Here is an 18,377-nt window from a genome sequence, read left to right as displayed (position 1 = left end):
TTGATTCAGTGGTACATTCAGTGCTTATTGATTTCAAGCCCTGTGCTAGACATTGTGTAGGCAGAACTCTGAGACTGTCAGTTGTGTTATCATTAAACCATAGCCTAGACATTCATCAAAATCTCTTGATATGTGTCAGTAGATGATAGTGAATTAACACTTCTATAACTTAAAATGACCAAGTAGTCTAATAATGTGTCAGAAACTAGCACATAGTTTTGTATAATCCCTTAGAAAGTTTGTGTGAGTGCAGTCAAATTTCCTTCAGAGATTTGCAAAATGATCTATTTTTCTTGTTCCTCAGGTCTCATCAACATACCTGCAGTGGCCCTTGGAATATTCTCTGGGGGGATAGTGATGAAAAAGTTCAGAATCAGTGTATGTGGAGCTGCAAAAATATACTTGGGATCATCTGTCCTTGGGTACCTCCTATTCCTTTCCTTGTTTGCATTGGGCTGTGAAAATTCTGATGTGGCAGGACTAACAGTCTCCTACCAAGGGTATGTTCTCTCATTAAATAATCTGAATAGATTAGCTCCCTTAATCAAATTAATTTCTGATAGAGTGTCAAAATAAAATATTTTTAATTTATAAGCATCATAACTATGGGGAGGGACTTATTCTACTGTGGAATAGCTGACAGTACTTATGAGATGGAAGCTATTATGTCACCAAAATCGGTCATCTCCTTTGGATTTGAATATCTTACAGAAATATAAGAAATGCTAAACTTACATTTTACTTTAGGGAAGCAACCTGGTAGTGGAAAATACAGAACTTGAATCTTCCCTCTGCTTATTCTTAGTGAAGAGACATTGTATGAGTTATTTAATCTAATCCAGGCTCAATTTTTCCATTTAAAAATATTAACTTCTTTTAAGGTTTTGTAATACTTAAGCAAGATAGTATACATGAAAGTGATTAGTACTTAACTGGCACAAAATAAATGTCCCATTCATAGAAACATTTGTTTTTTTTTTTTTTTAACACCTCAATAACCAGAATGTTCTCTATTTCACCCTTCATAGTCTCTGTTGTACTCAAGTCATACGAAGTTTCAGGAAAGAATGCTATTCCTTCACCCAATGACCCATGTGACAGCTCTCTTTACCTTTTTGCAGTTGGTCAAAATAATATTTATTGATGTTCTCCAACCAATGCTGTCTCGTAAGGGGTGGGTGATTAGGTTTCTTAGTTTCCAAAATCTATCACTCTGTTATTTTAAAATTGAAGAGTAGTTAACATACAACATTATATAAGTTTCAAGTGTACAATATAGCAATTTGACATTGATCTATACCTTACGATGTGATCACCACAATAAGTCTAGTAACCAACTTTCACCCTATAAAGTTATTACAATGTTATTGACTATGCACATATACCCTATACCCTGTGCTGTACATTTATATACCCGTGATTTACTTATTTTATAACTGGAAGTTTGTACCTTTTACCCCCCTTCCCCCATCTTTTTCCCTTTAGCAGACCATCAGTTCTCTGTATCTATGAGTTTACTTCTGTTTTGTTTGTTCATTTGTTTTGTTTTTTCAGATGCCACATGTAAGTGAAAACATACAGTATTTGTCTTTCTCTGACTTATTTCACTTAACACAATACCTTCTAGATCCATCCATATTGTCACAAATGGCAAGATTTCATTCTTTTTTACTGCTGAGTAATATTCCACTGTGTACACATATACCACCTCTTCTTTATCCATTCATCTATTGATGGACACTTAGGTTGCTTCCATATCTTGGTTATTGTAAATAGTGCTGCCATACCCATCCAAGAGCCTATATCTTTTCAAATTAGTGTTTTCATTTTCATCAGATAAATACCCAGAAGTGGAATCTCTCTTAATACAAGACTGGATCTTGAAGAAACTATTAGATTGATGCAAAAGTAATTGCAGTTTTTGCAATTTTATGTTTTAACCTTTAAACCACAATTACTTTTACACCAACCTAATACTTTGCCCGTTCCCTTCAAGAGGTCTTGCCATCACTCTGTCTCTGAACATGAGTTTCCAGGGTATGTCTCTTTATATGTCCACCTAACTCTACATTACTGGTTTTAAAAAAGAAAAAAATAGTTGCTGCTATAGAGCAGGCTGACCTCCCTGATTGCATCTGCCTAACTTACTGAAACTGCCTGTGGCTCGAAGTCCAATGCTCCTGACATTACACTCTGTGCCCTGCGGTTTCAGTTGCTTCTTGCTTACTGCTTGCTCTCCAGCTCCCTTGTTATCCTTCCATCTAAGCTTATCTTTCTTTCTTGTCTCCATATTCCAATTTCCGTTACCTTCATTAACTTGATTTCTCCTGCTGTTAAGTGAACAATGGTTGTACATCTGTTACCTAAAATGTCCAGGAAAATTAATGAAAACACAGTTTATATACCATTGCTTCTACAAGTTATCACAGTACTGTTATGCTTAATTAAGTGTAGCATTGCCTTAGTAACAGCAATGTGTGTTAAGAATGTTAGTTGTAAACAGGAATAGAAAGAAGTTTCTGAAGAGGGTAGAAACCTTGTGCTATCTGTAACTGTCCCTGTGATTTTCATGATAGATGGACAGTGGTCAAGTATTTTGTATTTTGCAATTTATAAAACACTATAACTTTTATTATCTCACTTGGATCCTCAGAGCACCTTTATGAAATAAATCTTGTTATCCCCATTTAATGGAAACTGAATTTAGAAAAGTCAGTTAGCATCCTCAGAGTATAAAATTATTTCTACATCCTGCTGTCTCAACGCCAAAAGCAAGCACATAAATAGGCAACAACAGCGAAATTTTGAGATTCACATTGAAAGAATACTCATATAATAAAAGATTAAATCTTTTTAAACCAATGAAAGATAATATATTCATTGAGTGAGTACTAACCCTTGAAAGCATTCACCTTGAAATACTATGACTGCATTGCAATAATGCTACCATTGTTTAAAACATTCTAAAATCCCTCTTGAAATTACATTCTATGTTTTTTTGGAATATTCTTAACAATGGCAAAGAGTGAATTAGCCTTTAAGAGCAGCTTTGCTATTGAAAGCAGCCAAAAGAAATGGCAACATCCCTGAAAAAAATCTCTCCCCTCCCAGTTTGACTGTTTTGAAGGAAAAAATTCATTTGTGTATAAACATTCTGGCATGTTTGATAAAACTCATAATTAAAATTTTAAATAACTACTCCACTATCAATACATCCTTCATGAAATGTGTATAGTTAATTACTGCTTCAAGAGTGCCATAGGTGATAAATTGAACTTACCTTCAGTAACATAAAATGATTGGCTTTATAAAATACAACATGCTCCCCAGGGATTATCCTGAATCACTTTGTTCCACAAGACTTCTGGGCATTCTGGACATTCAGCAGGAACACTGTGGAGAAGCTTTCAGTATGGTGGTAGAAGAAACCTTTCTTCTGCAATAATGAGAATAAGTCTGATGTGAGACACAAATTCAGAATCCAGAGACCTGGAAGGGATATAACTTGTCACTAATAAATACTGTGAATTTGAGAAAATTGCCCACTTTTGGACCTTACTTTCCTGATCTGACAAATGAGAAATTGTCCAGGATCACCCCCCAAATTCTTTTCAGCTCTAACCGTCTATGATCTTAGCCTACAGTATCCATAGTGCCCTGATTCTAGGCTTTCAAAGTCACATATTTACACTTTCAGATACTACCAAACAGCCTCAGTTAACAATTAATGCCTTATGGAAGTGAATAGGATGAAATATTCCTATGTGACTTCTCAGGAGACCTAGTTAAATACCCTTTTACTCCACTGGAAGACTCTCGGAGGTCTTTTGTTTTGACTTTTGAGGTAACCAAATCCACAGCAGTTCTACTAGGTGGAATATTACAGCAATTAAGAAATTATGATTGTAATTATTATAGGAAATGCCTATCAGAGGGAGGGGCCAAAATGAGTGATTCTTTCTCCAAATTAGAATACTATGTTTTTTGTTGGTTTTGATTGACTTACCAGAAATCTTGTTTCTTAACCTAGTAGATACCAGGAATTGTTCTTGGTGCCAGAGATATGAAAGTAAATAAAACAAATAGTTTCAGCCCTCACTGAGTATACATAACAGTGTATATTTTCTTGTTGTTATTGTAAGTCCCTCAACTACCTTTGTAAAAAAAAAAATGGGCGTTGGAAAATAAGAATATAAATAAGTTCAAAATGGAAGAGGAAAAAATGAATTATGAAGGGCCTATGGATAGCAAATAAGGAGCAGATAGAAAAGACATATCACTGTATACAAGTATCCTTTAGAAGAATAAAGAGACATGAATAGTGCACGGAGAATAAGAGTAGAAGAATTAGGCAATTCAGGTGACAGGAAGAAATAGAAGTGAGAGAAAAGGAATTCTGGGAGAGATGAAGGGGGAAGATAAGAGAAAATGAGAGAGAATAAAAAAGAAGGAGAGAAAAAACAATCAAATCTAGGTAAAATTAACTGTTAAAAAACAAAACAAACCACCAAAAATACCGTTTCTCGAGGGCAAATATTAGCTAGTTCGTATTTGTAACCATTTTTCCTCCTCCCAAAGTAAGCACTTAGAAGGCTTCCAATACATTTTTTATGAATAAGTAAATAAATGGGTAAATCATTGAAAAACCACATGCAATAGAGTTAGAAAGGATGATATAAGATAGGGAAGAGCTCCATACAGTGGGAGAATGTGTGGGAGAGAGAAAAGCGGGATGAGTTGGCAAGGCATCGGTATATATGGTTCCTAAAAGCACTGAAAGTCTGTTGAAATAATGTTCACTGCTTGGCTATGTTTTTCTTTCACCACACCATTAGCAATGTTCGTTCTGCTGATGCTCACACAACAATTCTGAAGGAAATTTAAACACACACACACACACACACACACTCTCACACACACACACACACACTGCAATGCATTTAAGGTAATGGCATAAATTGCTCTAAGAGATTATTTTTCTGCCTTGTTATCTGTCTTCATACATCTTTGCACTGAAATATATTTGAAGATTCTAGAAGCAATAGATATTAATACAAGCCAAAAGCCAAGAATAGGATATTACGTGAAGTTGTACACCTCTAAAGATAACTTTAAAAGAAAGCTATTTAATAGCAGACTCACATTTAACAATCAGACGCTGGCATTTCTGGTGACAATTGTATTTCCAAAAGGCAAAACTTTATTGGCAGTGCCATTTATATCACTCAAGAACATTGTTTTTTTGTATTTTAAAAATAATAGGGTGCTGCCTGCTAAGAGGTAATATTTTATACTGTTACATTTCTTTTCAGAACCAAACCTGTCTCTTATCATGAACGAGCTCTCTTTTCAGATTGCAACTCAAGATGCAAATGTTCAGAGACAAAATGGGAACCCATGTGTGGTGAAAATGGAATCACATATGCATCGGCTTGTCTTGCTGGTTGTCAAAACTCCACCAGGAGTGGAAAAACTATTGTAAGAAATGTTTTCTAAAGTATGTGCCCATGTGCCTGCTACAATCCGTAACTCTACAATTCTGTGGGAGCTCAGGGACCAACCCAGAAGCAGGCCACACTGGTAGGAAGCCTGGCTCTTACTCTGCCCTTGTCCATTTGTGCAGAGACAGGAAATATAACCATCACTAGTGGAACTAAAGTTTGTGAAAGAATTAGGTTAAGAATTAGAATCATGGAACAGGTCTGAGGAGCTTTGTAGTTATGTAGTCTAGTTCTCTTATTTTTGCTTTTAAGGACTGTTAGCCTTGAATGAAAGAGTCTTAGTCATAAAATCATATAAGATCTGCATTGGCATCCATGTCTCCTGACCCAAAGACCAGTGGTCCTTGAAAGTATTAGGGACAGGACGAGTAAAGGCCAGTGTTAGAAAGTCTAGCCCAAGAGGTCTAGACCCAGGTATCAGGAATCCAATTGTGAGGAGGTTGGTGGTTCTAGGACAGCTCTGCCTGAGAAATCAAGCCACTTTGTGTGATTAAAGAGTAGGTGGCTGGAATAAGGGTTTTTGTAGAGTGGGAGAGATGAAGTTGGAAATATAAGTAGAACACCAATTGTAAAGGATATTCTGTGCATCGATTATTAACATACTCATCCCTCTAATCACACATTTACATTCGTATCCCAAACACATACTCTTTCTCTTATTTACTGTATACATAACAGTGGTCAGAAGGCTTTGTACTGGTGGCTGATGAGATCTGCCTGTATTTGACAGTCCTAGAGAGGTGAAAATTAAACCACACGTATATTTACACGTGTTTATCAACACTATAAGAATTCTTAGGCAAACACTTCTGCAGACACAGGGTAACACTTGTTGATTTACTCTCTGTTTATTGTTGTCTTGATATTTTATTAGAATAGAAAGGATTGGTCCCTAGCAACAGTGAATAAGACTACCCACTCCTCTGAAATTTGAGTTTTCACTCTCGATCCCTTTCCATCCTCCTTTTCTTTCTTTCTCCCTCCGTCCCTCCCTCCCTCCCTCCCTCCCTCCCTCCCTCCCTCCCTCCCTCCCTTCCTTTCTTTTTGTTTTTTCAGCCACTGCCCTTTTCCCCAAACTGCCTGAAGGTTTTTCTCAATTAGGGCTTCATTTATTGAAGACATTGAACGCCAGGGACTAAGAAAAGTGCTTAAAAAAAAAAAAAAAAGTTGCATTTAAACATTATGGTCCTCAAGTCAATTGGTACTAATTTATTTATTTTTCTCAAGTGAGCTCTGAAGCACTGAAATACAAGGTACTTGCCTAAACTTACATATCAAGTGAGAGACAGAGTCAAGATTCAAAAGCTCTTTACCTGGCATTAAAAACAAAAACAAAAACAAAAAACCTATATTGCTACTCTTCCTTGAAAAAGAAATGCCAGCTTTATTCCATTGTTATCTAAAAAATCACAACTCTTCTCTGATGAAAATGACAGCTCATTATATATAAACATTCATACATGAAATTCACAGAAATAAATTGATGAAGGATTATGAAAGTTGTCTCTCCATCCAAAATTTAGTTAAGTTTCATTTATTAGGATTTTTTTTTCTAATGACCATTATAAATTCTGTCACATCCTCAAATTGTGCCCATTATTTGACAAATGTTTATTGAGTGTCTAAAATGAGAGTCTATTTTAGGCCTTTGATAGACAATGATGACAAAGTAGACAGTTTATGCCAGAGATTACATTCTAGTGGTGATACATAGTTTAAAAATAAATGACTGTATAATATTCAAATAGGTAGTAATAAGCACTATAGGGAGTGAAGATGAAAGGGTGGAGAGATGGAGGGTATTGTCTTGAATGGGTGGCCATGGAAGCTCTCTTTAATGAAATATCTGAGCAGAGATCTGAAGTATGTGTGCCATGTAGCTGTCTAGAAGAGCTGCCCAGCAGAGAAAACAGCAAGCGCACAGTGGGAACCCATGTGATCTGACTGCCATTTTTCAAGGCTCACTTTGGTTACTGGGTGGAAAACATGATAGTTGGATAAGAGTGGAAATAAGTTGAGCATGAAGAGATCATTGCAATAATCAGGCAAGAAATAATGGTGGTTTAGACTTGGAAGTGGCAGAGGAGATAAAGTACAATCGGATTTGGTAGGATTTGCTGAGAGATTGCTGTGTAGGATCTGCAGTTTGTAGACCAACCATCTGCTGTTTAGATAATGAAATGTCACCTCTCTATTTTACTTTGTTTGATAATATATCCTAACAGAAAAATAAAAGAATGTTTTCCCTATTATTTATATAAAACATGTATACCATACTGCAGTCTTTTAAAATAAACATTTATCTTTCTTTGCATTTAAATTTTACCTCAGTAATTGGACTTTCCCCTATTTTGTTACAGATGTTTTATAACTGCACCTGTGTAGGAATCACAGCTTCGATATCAGGAAACTCCTCAGGCATGGTGGGCAGATGTCAAAAAGATAATGGATGTCCCAAAATGTTTCTGTATTTCCTTGTAATATCAGTCATCACGTCCTATACTTTATCCGTAGGCGGCATACCTGGATACATATTGCTTCTGAGGTGAACACTGATACTCCCGCCCCAATTTTAGCATAAGATATACTTTAATCATCTCCATCAGTGATTTCAAATTCTGTTCTACAGAATCATCCTGCTTCCTTATAGCTCTCTCAGGAAACTTGTCCTACATCCTTGTTCCACTTATACTTTGCCCACTTCAGGTTTTTATACAAAAATGTGGTTGAATAGAAATTTTTCTAGTTAAAAATATTTACAAACCACTGGACTAGAAAGAAATGTTAGTGCCCGCATCACTATATCCACTCAATAAGTACAGTATGCTATTTCTAGTGCTGGTGATAATATTAATCAGTACAGACTAAATGTGTTTTAGATTAAATGTGATTTCACTGAATTATAGATGGTACAATTTATAAGAATTATGGATTATACAATTGATAAGACCTTTTAAAGGCCCATATGATGCCACAGTATTTTTCATTTATTACTACTTTGTAATGTAGATTATTACTTTTTCTACATATTCTTGCTCTGACTGGAATTATCTGTGTACATGTGTATGGGGGGGGGTGTTAATGGCTTTTGGATCAATTCAAGATCCTAATCCATGAATATGGTGTTAATGACAGGAAACATTTTTGCTTATAAACCCCTCAAAGAATTTTTAATACTGTGCACTCCACTCCTTTGCATATATTTAAGTGGATATCTAAAAATCTGTTATCTTAAATTTAAATAATAAGTATTGAATCTAGTATACTGTAAATATTTTCATTTAAAAATATAATTATTTTATGTGTAGGTTTACTCTTTTAAATGTAATCAAGTGGATCTAACGAACAGTGAATAAATGACCAATATTACCTAATTTAAAATTACATGAAAAGATCTTTAATAGTCAAAGTGTTACATATTTCTCCCTTCCCCTTGAATTTATATTTTCATCCAAATTCCCTATAGGTTTTTTTTTCTATTGTAATATAACTTGTGATTGACCATTTTTTTATTAACTCACCTGGCATAAATCTCCATAAAAAATGTATATAAATCCAAATTTTAAAATATTAGTTTTGTAACAAGTATTCTCAATGATAAAATGTTCCTAATTGAATTAGCCTTGCAAATGTTACTATTACACAATTAACAAAAATAACTTAAAGTATTACTAATTCTGATAAAATTATTAAACATAAAATCAAATTTTATTAAAAACTAATCTTCTGTGAGATGAAGTAGGTGACTTTTAAATTAATATATCAAGAATGAGTATTAAGTATTTCTAAAATTAATCAAAAGTATCGTATACATCTTTAATTTCCTGCAGTTTATATTATGGAAATTGATTAGGAAGGGTAAACAGAAAATAAGACATAACATCCAAAATATCAGTTTTTCTGGAAAAGGGAACATGAAATATTTGTATTTTCAAATGGGAGCATAGGTTTGAAAAGATGGGAAAGCGTTGCCCCAGAGTTCTTAGACTAGGATAGTTCTTCATGGATGGCTATTTCTTCAACATCTTTTTATATTGTGCCAAGTAGTTACCGAGGCCAAATGAAAATCAGGCTACTAGAGGAAGAAATTTCCTCACCACCAACCCCTCAAATGAACCATGCTGCATTTTGATGTCATAAGGAGGTGTCCTTTGATTGAAAGAGAAAAGTAGTGATGTTTGCCTCTTTTAAAGCAAAGATTAAATGATATTATACCTATGAAGAATTTAGTGCCATGGTTAATACTCAATACTTCTTCTAATATGTCATCATTACTATTACTATGAAAATCCGCAGTCCAATCAGTTAAAGCTATACAGTCATACATGTTTTAGGGATGCTCTTGTTATTTTATGTATTCTTCTACTTTGCTGGAAATTCAGATATCCCCTAATTAGCAAAAACACTTAGCATGCCACAGTGATGATGAGCATATTAACTCAGATGGATACGGGCCTGTGCTTTCAGACCAAAACCACAAGAACTAGTTATAGGTTAGCAACCCTTTCTTGCTGCCACAAATTCTTGCAATTCCTTAGAAATTTGGAGATTCTTTGTTTTGTTTTTTCGTGAGTCTGTTATTTTTCTGGTAAAACTTGTGAATTTACTTTACCCAACAGTATTTGAATATGTTCTGTAGAGGTGATTTACCTTTGAGGAATGTTAAGTGTAAACTCCTTGCATTTAATTTAACATTGCATTTAATTTAACACAATTTTGCTTTCCCCATGCTTGGACATTAGTGGGATCTCCATAAATGCTACTTGAATTCTTACATCATTTCATGTGTAATGTTTATTAAGTGGATTATCATTAATATTACTCTTTGCTTTAATGGACCATGTGTTTATATATATATATGGGTTTTTTTTTTGTTGTTTTTAGGTGCATAAAGCCACAACTTAAGTCTTTTGCCCTGGGTATCTACACCTTAGCAATAAGAGTGCTTGGTAAGTATAATCCATGTTTTAATTATGGTAGCCATTACAAGTATATTTTGAATGCTTTCCTAAACATTTTTACAGAATTATTACATATAACTAAATGATGTAGGTGGTTAAGTTCTATTATTTTCATTTTCTTCCTTCATTTCTTTCTTCCCTCCCTCCTTTCCTTGACTTCTCCAGAAATATTTACTGAGAGCCAATGCTGTACCAATGTTATATAAAGTGATTTTGTGAAAGTAATGATAGTTTTTTGTTTAACAATCTTGCAATTTCCAGCATTGGTCTATTGTCAAAAAATCCATTGCTGTTATGAGAAAGACCTCTGAGAGAAAGAAAAGAAAAAAAATTTGAATCAGTAAGAAAGGCTGAAGCCTAAAAAAATGGAAGGAATTATTTTGAACTATCAGTGCTAGGATATATTACTTTGGTAGAAAGTTCAGATCACTCAAAGAATCAAAGCAGCATGGATTTGAGTTGATGATTTTTTAATATAATTGGAATGTTTTTTCTGACTACCAGATTTTTCAATATGCAGTTATCAAAACCATAGGAAATAGAGTGAATGAGTCAGATAAGGTTTCTATCCTTAAAAAGCTTATATTCTAAAGAAGAAAGTGAAACAATCATAAATGTTCCGCTGCAATTTAACAGAAAAGAACTACCAGGAAGAAAAACAAACTTAGAGCTTTAAAAAAAATCTGAAAATAAATTTGGTTTGCATAAATCTTGATATAAACAGGTGTTATATGAAAATACAACATAATCCTGATAAAACTGAGGAAACAACAAAAGTGGAGGTGTATGCCATCATGGCTGGCTCTAATTCTATACTATAAAAACAGGTTATCTAGAAAAAATATCAGATTACTGACCTGAAGTATGTCCCTGGCTGGAATTGATCTCTATATCCACCTCCCTTTGAGAATATAGATTTGACCTACAGTGTGAGAAAGACTTCAAGTAAAAGAAATGATTCGTAAAACTGATTCCATAAAAATAAAAATCTACTTGAAATGGCAATAACATTGTCAGGCAAATGATAATTATCATAAGGCCAATATTTAAACAGGCAAATACAAACTGGGAACTTTTTTTTGCAATTTTTATAACAGACAAGTGGCAAATATCCTTATTCTAAAGAACGATCCTAAGTGTTGAAGATGAAGAAACCAACAACCAAATAGAAAAATGGGTAAAAGATATGAACAACCATTTCACGGAAAAATAAATGTAAATGCCTCTTCTTGTATAAAAGAATGGTCAACCTCTCTCATAATAAGAATAATACAAACTAAAACTACTCTGAGATACCAATTCTTACTTCTCACATGGGCAAATTACCAAATGTTTGCAGTATGTGGGAAACTAGATACATTTATATTATACATTACTCTTGAGGAAATAATACTATTTCTGGGGAAAGTTAGTTAGCAAAAACTAACAAAATCACATGTAGATGTATCTTCTTACCTAGCACTCCTACTTCTAGAAATTGTTGTCAAAAATTTGCTAGCAAAAGTATGAAATAAGTCTAATCTTATGGATATCAAATCATTGTGGCATTATTTATGATAGTGAAAGGCTGCAAGCAGTTTAAATGTCCATCAGTGTGAGTCTGGTTGAATAAACTATAGTAAACTCACAGAATGAAATACTAAGCAGCTGTAAGGATGAGTGGGGAAAAATCTCTCTCTAATGTTACCAAGTGTATTAGTCAGCTCTGTCTGTCATAACAGAACACCATGCTCTGAGAGGTTTATACAAGTTATTTTTTCATAGTTCTCAAGGCTGGGAAGACCAAGATCAAGGTACGAACAGGGTTGGAGTCTGGTGAGACCTCCCTTCCTGGCTTGTAGAAGGCCACCTTCTCCCTGTGTCCCAAATGGCCTTTCCTCTGTAAACACGGGGAGAGTGTGAGCTAGAGAGGTCTCTGCTGTTTCTTCCTCTTCTTATAAGGACACCAGTACTGTCAGATTAAGGCCTCACCCTTAGGACCTCATTTAACCTTAATTGTCTTCTTAACTACTCTGTCTCTACATGCAGCCACATTGGGAGTTAGGACTTCAACAGGTAAATTTTGGAGAGACACAATTTGGTCTATAATACTAAATGCTATGCCATTAAGTGAAAGGAAGCAAAATGTAGCCCAATGTTTATAGTACGATGCATTTGGTGTAAGTATGGAAAGGTAGACATATTATACACACATACAAAGATATTTTCTCTTATTTAAAAATAGCAACAATGGAAGCATAAACTAAAAACTAATTTTTTAGAAAAGTTTACTCTTAGGGAAGAAAGAAAAGAGGGGATAGAGGACAGGATAGAAATGAGTCTTTGTAAATATAACTATTATGTAATTTTTAATTTCAAATCATGTGTTTTTACATAATTAAACAATTAAGAGAACCAAAGAAATGTTTTAAACAAACTGAAATTAGCTGTATATCACATAAGTGACATAACCATACAGAAAAAAAATAAACAAAAAAGTTTAAACAACTTAAAAAGACAAAATTATTACCAAATCTCTACAGCTTCACTACAATTTATAGTCTTATAATTAATATTAACTTTGGCATCGTTACATTGAAACTATTATATATTTTAAGATAAAGCAAATGAGATATTATGTATATCATTAGGAATCAATATTTTTAGCATAATAGAAAAGTGATAAAAGCGTAAAAGAAATAAAATGTCAATATGAACTCATAGTTTTATTTTTAAATAATGTATATTTTATAGCTCTGTCTCCTGAAAAATCCAGAATATATGTAATCTTGAAGAAATGAATACCCATAGCACTCAGTCTGTGATTTCTAATTATCATTTCTCAGTAAAGGAACCATAGTACCTTGGAGAAATGACCAATTCAAGGTCTAGAGTAGAAAATGCATAAGATTCTTATGGGACTTTTTGTGCTGGAAAGTGAGAAAGCTGTCAGAGGCTAAAAGGGATATGTCAAAAGGACATAGAACCAATTTGAGGAATTTGGCCTAAGGTTGAGGAAAATTGAAAATTTAATAATAATAATAATAATAATTAGTAGCTGCACTATATTAAAATATATTGATTATATATAAATACATGAATTCATAATGATACTTAAATAATTTGGGACAGCAGTAGCACACCAGCTCATTATTTTTAAAATTGGTGAAGGGAAAGAATTGACCATCTATCCCACCTTTCTTCCATTAACTATATTTTAAAGTAACTAAATGGTCATGAAGGAAATTCTCTTTTACAGAAAAATCCTAAATAATTTGTACACAAGGACTAATACAACTTTTAAAAATCCCTATTTGCAACTTCATCAACATTTGCTAAAAGCTGTAGGTGAAAGTTGATGAAGACTTCATTAATTGGGGGCATAGCCTGAGTCTCAGATCCATTTTAACATTACTAAGAGTGGCAAGCAGACAGCATGTGGCTCCTGCGAGGACATACAGAACCACCTAACTTCTTCCTGCCTAAGTAAGATAAACTGAACCTGAGTGCATCCAAGAGCTAACTACCAGGTTATTGCAAAAATAGAAAATAGGACAAGAAATTAAACAATGTTGTGAAGAAGCAATCAGTCAAATCCAGACTGTGGCAGTTTCTACAGGACAAATATCTTTCTTCAAAAATCATAAGATGAAAAAAATGCGGGGGAGGGAGCTGATATAAACAGCCATTAGCTAAATGTAATGTTTTTACCTGGTATGAATCCTGAGGAGAATAAACCAATGGCTAAAACAGTGACTTGAAGTTATTCAGAAAAATTTGAGTATGGATTTTGTTTTCAGTATCATTAAGACATAATTGACACGCATCACTGTATAAGTTTAAAGTGTACATCATGATGATTTAATATACATACATTGTGAAATGATTACCACGATAGGTTCAGCTAACATCCATCCATAGCTACAATGAAAAGAAACAAGAAAAAAAGTAAAAAATATTTTCTCCTAGTTACAAGAACGCTTAGGATTTACTCTTTTAACAATTTTCCTACATATGTATCAGTGTTAGCTATAGTCATCATGTTGTATGTTGCATACCTAGTAATTATTTATCTTACAACTGGAATTTTGTGCCATTGGCCACATTCCTCCAATTCCCCATGTGCCCACCCCAGCCTTCTCCTCTGGTAATCATAACTCTAATCTCTTTTACTATGAGTTTGGGGCGTGTTTTATGGAGATTCCACAGATAAATAAGATCATATAGTATTTGTCTTTGTCTGATCTTTTAACATAAATATGGATTTTTATTAGATTAAAGAGTTATAAAATGTGTTGAATGGCATAGTGGTATGCTTAAAAATACCATCAGACATGCATACTTAAATACATATTAAAGTAAATAACATGATAGCTGAGGTTTTTCTTAAAATATCCCCCCCCAAAATTTCAGAGGATGGGAGAGGTGAGGGTCTGGAGATAGATGACACGAGAATGACAAAATATTAATAATGGTTGGAGTTAGTGATGGCACTTACGGGTTCATTTTAAGTTTGTGAATATTTGAACATTTGTCATTATGAAAATTTTAAAACATACCCAGAAAATGGCAAGCATTTTGAATCTTTTTGCTTTTCTTCACATTATTATTAAAAGCAATGTAAAGATAGTTATCTAAATATTTTAGGAGGTAAATAACCTATTAAATTGGACCATATAGAAAGAGAAATTTTATTTGACACCAAATAATCCAAATTGACATTAGGTATATTTATCTAATTGCTCTTCTTGCTCATGGGATTTTATGTAAAATAGAATTAGTTAGGTCTTTCCTGAATCTAGAACCCTTCTCTTCCTGGTATGGAGAGAGGGAGACACCCCTACAAATGGAGATTTCCTTATAAATATAAATTTCCCTTACAAAAATGAAATGTATGCCATGTCTTCAGAGCTTCTCCTGTGTCTTCTGTTTCTTAAAATAACCTTTTCATTAGAAACATATTTTGGGGTGGCATATTCTTGTCTCCTACGATGCCCTGTTATCTCCAAAGCAGTAATTTTTGGACTGAAAATAATTTCAGTCCAAAAATTCCAGATAATCACTCATTATAGGATAACCAAAAAGTTGTACATCTATGTTTAGTAAAAATTATCTGTTTTTCTCACAGCAGGTATCCCAGCTCCTGTGTATTTTGGAGTTTTGATTGACACTTCATGCCTCAAATGGGGATTTAAAAGATGTGGAAATAGAGGATCCTGCAGATTATATGATTCAAATGCATTTAGGTACCGTATCAAACCTGTTCCCACATTTCACTCCTACCGCATTCCAGGTTTGCACAACGTAATTGGCACTAATAATTCCTCATGCAGTTTTACTGCTTGTAAGGAAAAGGACAGTGTAATCAAGAAGTGTGTTGTCTTAGAGAATAATTCTATTATCATTTGATGATTTTGCTATATCTTTCATTTCCCGCCCCCCATTCCTAATCTTGACTTGTATTTTAGATAATCTTTTTTTTTCAATATGACCTAAGATTCCAGAATAGAGTATTTTGAAAGTTTATGCATACAAATGAGTACTTCCCTGAAACTCAGAAGCATTTAAATTTAGGTCACATTTTGGGTTTATTTCTATTCTTTTTCAAACTGAGCCAAACTGTCCCATTTACGTCAGAAATAATCCCCTTGGGCAAGAGTTGGATTTGGCTCTAAATTTATCCGGCTTTTATTGCCAAACTGATGTTCAATTATTCCAGTACTTGAAATGCATAAAAGTAAAATGTTTTCTCTGTGAGTGGGAGTATGTATGGGGCTGAGGGACATGGCCTTTTCACTATGGTATCATTCAGTTCAATTCATCAAACATTTAGTTCCCTTATTGCTTAAAGCAACGCTTCAATGGCTTAAAAGCAAGAAGGATTTCTTTCGATTTACAGTCTGAGCATTTTCTAGAGAAAAGCACTTGGTGCTGAGCCATGTAAGTTGGAAGTTGGGTGTGAATTGAGCCAATCATGTTAAAGAAGTTTGTTCAATTTAATAGGCTTTGATGTTATGTGAGAAATTTATTTTGGTCTTTGAAAGTAAAGTTCACACTTTTACTCACACTTATTAAGGCTGTATTCTCTGTAATGTAAAGACAATGTAACTCAATCAGAGACTGTAAGTGCATGTACAAAGTGACTGGAATGCATCATTCAACCTTTCCTTCCATATCTTTGTGTCTTATAATAGAATGTAGAACTAAAGTCTTCTCATACAAAAAAACTGACTTAAACCTCTGGTTTATTCTTAAGTCATTCTACTCTACCAAGAGCTCTGATTCCCCTGCAACATTGCTTCTTGCAGTTTTTCTGTAGAAGTGAATTTGTGCAAGATTCGGGGTAGCCACATGATTTATCTTTCTAACCTGGATACGTTTGAGAGTTGAAGGGAACATTATTAAAAATTACACTGGGACAACACTAGATAAGCTGGGGCTTTTCTGGGCAAACAGGGATATGGTCACCTGGTCTAAGGGACAAATTTACAGAGAGGATAGAACTGATTATGCAATTCGTAGTAACTGAACATGATGGTACTATAAAAAATGACTCTATGTAAGCATACTACCTTCAGTAGTCTGTCAAATGTTCATAGAAAGCCCTTTGAGAACCACTGAATCTGCAGTCTTAAAGAAAACCATACTCATGATGGTTTTATTGCTATCAATGGATTTCATTGATACTGATATTTATTGAATGATATGATGAGCTTCCTTTCACATTTTATTTAAATTGGATGATTATAATAATTAAGACTGATGTTCTCTCTTTCTCTAGACACATATATCTGGGACTAACTATGATGCTGGGCATAATGTCCATTTTCCTAAGTGTTGCATTACTTTTCACTTTAAAGAAAAATTATGTTTCAAAACATAGAAGCTTCAGAACCAAGAGAGAAAGGACAATGGTGTCTACAAGAATCAGAAAGGAAAACTGTACTACAAGTGATCATTTGCTACAACCCAACTGCTGGCCAGGCAAGGAAACACAGCTTTAGAACAATGAGGACTTGAAGCCATCTTTTCTAATTTCTGGAAATTCCGCAAACAGATTTTAATCAAAAAGGGTTTTAAATGTGTAAATTCTTTACCCTTTCAAAAAATGTCTACTTTGTTTTTGATCCTTTGTATGAGATAACGCACATGATAAATATAACCAATTATCGTATAGAAAATATAGATGATAACGTTAATCTTAAACTTTTAAATTTATATACAAATCCCTTATCTGATTTACTCATTCTGCTTAATTTTGCCTTGTGCCCATTGATGCATTAGCTGTATTTCTAGTAGAAAAATTGTCCCCATAGTCTAATGGCTATGTGACAAGTAATTTTTAAACTGAGAAACTTGTCTAGGATAAGAGAATACTATTAAAAATATTAAACCACCTCTTGAACTTCTTCAAATATTACCTTGATGACATTAGGATAGACTCAGATCATGTAGAGGAAAATGTCATTTTAAGCTCCTCCTTTCTTTGAAATACAATAATTGATATAGAAATGTATAGTGGCAAATGCTCTTGGAGGAGTTGAAGTTTGGATTATTAGGTCTTATGCCATTCGTCACATGAGCTTTATGTGTGACATTTTTAAGTGATCATAGTTGTAAAGTAATAAAATTAATATTAACATACTTTATTGTCCTTCTATGAATTCAATTGATTAAAAAATAATGTTAAATATAATACTGCCCATATTTTAATGTATGTAAGCAGCTCCAGACTTATGCACATGATGTCATACTAACACATAGTTGAATTTCTGAAAGTTCACAATAAACCTAGGTGTTATAATAGGAATGCAGAGTGATGGGTTAAATGATGGTGTGGCTCCTTTTGGGGCTCTCCTTGGCACCCAAAGGGCTTCTGGGCAGAGGGCTGCCATGGGTACAGCTTGCCAGATACATCTATGTTTCTCTGCAACTG

At 34.0% G+C, this 18,377-nt stretch overlaps 1 protein-coding gene across 5 annotated transcripts in view; it reads left to right on the top strand.

Annotated features, from left to right (window-relative positions):
• SLCO1C1 (solute carrier organic anion transporter family member 1C1) overlaps positions 1-18,085 on the top strand; it is a 50,063-nt gene extending 31,978 nt beyond the window's left edge. For 4 of the 5 annotated variants that reach the window (XM_019738277.2, XM_019738299.2, XM_074325953.1 and 1 more), the window contains 6 exons: positions 305-500; positions 5,313-5,478; positions 7,862-8,046; positions 10,386-10,450; positions 15,570-15,687; positions 17,223-18,085. In XM_019738277.2, the coding sequence (XP_019593836.1) occupies positions 305-500; positions 5,313-5,478; positions 7,862-8,046; positions 10,386-10,450; positions 15,570-15,687; positions 17,223-17,445 (953 nt within the window). In that variant the 3' untranslated portion in view covers positions 17,446-18,085. The remainder of the gene's footprint in view (positions 1-304; positions 501-5,312; positions 5,479-7,861; positions 8,047-10,385; positions 10,451-15,569; positions 15,688-17,222) is intronic. The other variant, XM_019738283.2, reaches the window with a different exon arrangement.
• Positions 18,086-18,377: the final 292 nt, after the last annotated feature.

This window comes from Rhinolophus sinicus, linkage group LG02 (assembly GCF_036562045.2).
Source record: "Rhinolophus sinicus isolate RSC01 linkage group LG02, ASM3656204v1, whole genome shotgun sequence".
Taxonomy (NCBI): Eukaryota; Metazoa; Chordata; class Mammalia; order Chiroptera; family Rhinolophidae; genus Rhinolophus; species Rhinolophus sinicus.
The sequence above is the reverse complement of the archived record's forward strand: the minus strand, read 5'-3'. Positions and strand labels throughout refer to the sequence as shown.